Source organism: Pinus tabuliformis, chromosome Q (assembly GCF_031772625.1).
Source record: "Pinus tabuliformis cultivar Carrire ecotype Pingquan chromosome Q, CPIR1, whole genome shotgun sequence".
NCBI classification, from domain to species: domain Eukaryota; kingdom Viridiplantae; phylum Streptophyta; class Pinopsida; order Pinales; family Pinaceae; genus Pinus; species Pinus tabuliformis.
Window position 1 is genome coordinate 620,259,021 of NC_142296.1, and position 2,398 is coordinate 620,261,418.

The window sequence follows — 2,398 nt, forward strand, 5'->3', positions numbered from 1 at the left end:
GTATAGATCTACATGGACTAGACATACTCGAACTAGAAGCAGCATGCAAAAAGAAAGCCTATGAAAGCATCCCAGAACTACAGCTTGACAAACTGGAAATGGTCATTTCCAGGGCCTATTATCAAAATCAGCTTGGCATCCAGCCAGGAAGTCACTGGGATCTTAGCCAAACCCCAAAAGATTCCAAAAAGAGGGGAAGAAGAACAGATCTCCAAAGAACAATAGCGCTTGGAAAGATTCTAGTAGACTCCGGTAGGTATGCTAAGCTTACGAAGTACTACAAGCCCTCCCCCAATAGTGAATCATGAAGCTCATTTCATGGAACCTTAGGGGGCTCAACGGCCCAGGAAAACTCAGAATGCTTAAAAATATGGTAAAAATGGAAAAGCCACAAATTTGTTTTTTCCAAGAAACAAAGTGTAATAGCACAACTCTAGAAAGAATCCTCTCCAAAGCCTGGCCAGGATGTCAATCAGTTGTTGTAGATGCATCTGGCGCTTCAGGGGGATTGGCCATTGTATGGAACCCTCATGCACTCACTCTGTCTGACTTCCATGCTTCACACAATCTCATGCAGGCTACCTTCCACATGGTCGGCACAAATATTCATGGACATCTCTCGAATGTTTACTTCCCTCAGGAAGCAAAGGAAAAGATTGCTCTCCTCCACACCTTAGAAGTCCTCAACGCCAATCGCAGGCACCCACTGTGGATCGCGGGAGGGGACTATAACATGATCACAAAATTAGAGGAGAAGATTGGCGATAGAAACAAGATGGAACAGGAAAACATCCACTTCAAAAACTTTATTCAGAATGCATCCTTGATCGACTTACAGTTTTGCAATGGCACTTTTACGTGGAGTAATCGCAGAGCAGGCCTTCATCAAATAGCCTCCAAGCTGGATCGCTTTCTCATATCAGATAACTCGATCCACTTGGGAGGGGATTTCTCGGCGGCCATTCTACCACACTCTGGCTCTGACCATTGGCCGGTTGCCCTTCAATGGCAACATCCAGGCAATAACACACGAAGACCTTTCCGCTTTGAGGAGTTTTGGTTCACTCATCCCTCTCTCAGAGACTTCGTCAACTCCTCATGGACCTCCTTCCGCCCTCAAGAAGGTTCCAAGATGTTCCAGTTTCAACAGAAACTCAAACATCTAAAGCTCTGTCTCAAGAGATGGAATAGAGAGACCTTTGGAAACATATTCAAGGCGCAAAAAGATCTTCAAAAGGCTCCGGAGGAACTACAAAGAGAAATAATGCGGGCACACAGAGAGAACCCTCGAACAGGAGCAGAGCATCCACAATCAGCTTGAAGAAAGAAGAAAGCAGGAGGAGATATACTGGAAACAAAAATCAAGAATCAGATGGCTCAAAGAGGGAGAAAGAAACACCAAATTTTTCCACAAAACAACCGTGCAATGCAGAATGGGCAACAATATCCCTTACATTCAAAACTCAGGAGGAGAAAAGGTGGAGCAACATGAGGAAATTGAGAAGATACTCCTCGAACACTTTAAGCAGGTCCACCAAGAACCTGACATCAACAGACAACAGGCAATTGAGAGAATTACCAGCAATATACCAAAATTAATCACAACAGAGCATAATGAACTCCTCCTTAGCCCAATTCAAATGCAGGAAGTGGACAACGCAATGCATCAGCTTAAAGATGGAAAAGCTCCCGGCCCGGATGGTTTTACCACCACTTTCTTTCACAAGTTCTGGGATTTGATAAAGCAGGAAGTTTGGGAGGTGGTGGAGGAGTCGAGAGTAACTCATTGGCTACTTCCCACGCTCAACACCACCTTCATAGCCCTGATACCAAAAGAAGAGGACGCGCTCAAACCGGACAAATTCCGGCCAATAGCACTTTGCAATGTTATATACAAAGTCATCTCTAAAGTCATTGCAAACAGGCTAAAGCCCCTCCTGCCCATGCTCATCTCACCGGAACAATCAGGTTATGTGGAGGGAAGACAGATTTTGGACGGAATCATCCACATGCATGAGATCACCCACACTCTCAAGCATTCAAAGCAGGCAGGTATGCTCCTTAAACTGGATCTTTCCAAGGCTTTTGACAAACTTAGTTGGAACTATATTCAGCAAATGTTATCTTCTTTTGGATTCAGCCCCACTTGGATTCGATGGGTTATGAGCCTTATCTCCTCCACTAGCTTCTCCATCCTAGTTAATGGGATCCCCTCTCGCCCTTTCACCCCCTCCCGGGGTATCAGGCAAGGTGACCCACTCTCCCCCTTCCTCTTTTTTTTGATGGCTGAGGGCCTAGGACGTCACATTAAGAATGCCCTCCACACCCACCAGCTTAAGGGTATCTCCATTCACCACCTGCCAGCTACTTCCCATCAGCAATTTGTTGATGACACGAT

General features: G+C 45.5%; 1 protein-coding gene across 1 annotated transcript; it reads left to right on the forward strand.

Moving 5' to 3' along the window:
* The first annotated feature begins 379 nt into the window (after positions 1–379).
* On the forward strand, positions 380–1,321 carry LOC149220969 (uncharacterized). The gene has a single exon (XM_089387271.1). It carries the CDS (start codon positions 380–382, stop codon positions 1,319–1,321), a length of 942 nt encoding a protein of 313 aa, XP_089243397.1.
* The last annotated feature ends 1,077 nt before the right edge of the window (positions 1,322–2,398 follow it).

Coding starts and splice junctions, on each gene's coding strand:
- LOC149220969 (XM_089387271.1), top strand. CDS start 380: ATGGAAAAGCCACAAATTTGTTTTTTCCAAGAAACAAAGTGTAATAGC.